Here is a 266-nt window from a genome sequence, read left to right on the forward strand (position 1 = left end):
CCCACCCCGCCTATTCTTCCTTTTTTTAAATCATTGCTACCTTTTTTTTAATTGCATTCCCCCTCCCCCCGCCCGCCTGTTCTCGCCCCGCGCGTTTTGTTGCACGCGTGGAATTGCGGGTCGTACCTTTGTTGCAGGCGTTTATCGCGGTTTCCCTCCATGCATATTTATATATATTTATTTCTCTCTTTGCATCTGCAGGGGCGCATGGAGTATCTCGTAAAATGGAAGGGCTGGTCTCAGAAGTAAGTCGGCCGTTGGGCCGT

At 50.4% G+C, this 266-nt stretch overlaps 1 protein-coding gene across 1 annotated transcript in view; it reads left to right on the top strand.

Moving 5' to 3' along the window:
* Nucleotides 1-204: 204 nt before the first annotated feature.
* The window catches only part of LOC103772196 (chromobox protein homolog 8-like), a gene marked incomplete at its 3' end in the record, with an annotated part of 1,046 nt that continues 984 nt past the window's right edge, over nt 205-266 (top strand). Inside the window, exon 1 of the mRNA XM_008939520.1 lies at nt 205-245. Coding sequence (XP_008937768.1) covers nt 208-245 — 38 coding nt within the window. The remainder of the gene's footprint in view (nt 246-266) is intronic.

The sequence above is a fragment of the Merops nubicus genome, unplaced genomic scaffold (assembly GCF_000691845.1).
Source record: "Merops nubicus isolate BGI_N331 unplaced genomic scaffold, ASM69184v1 scaffold48740, whole genome shotgun sequence".
Taxonomy (NCBI): Eukaryota; Metazoa; Chordata; class Aves; order Coraciiformes; family Meropidae; genus Merops; species Merops nubicus.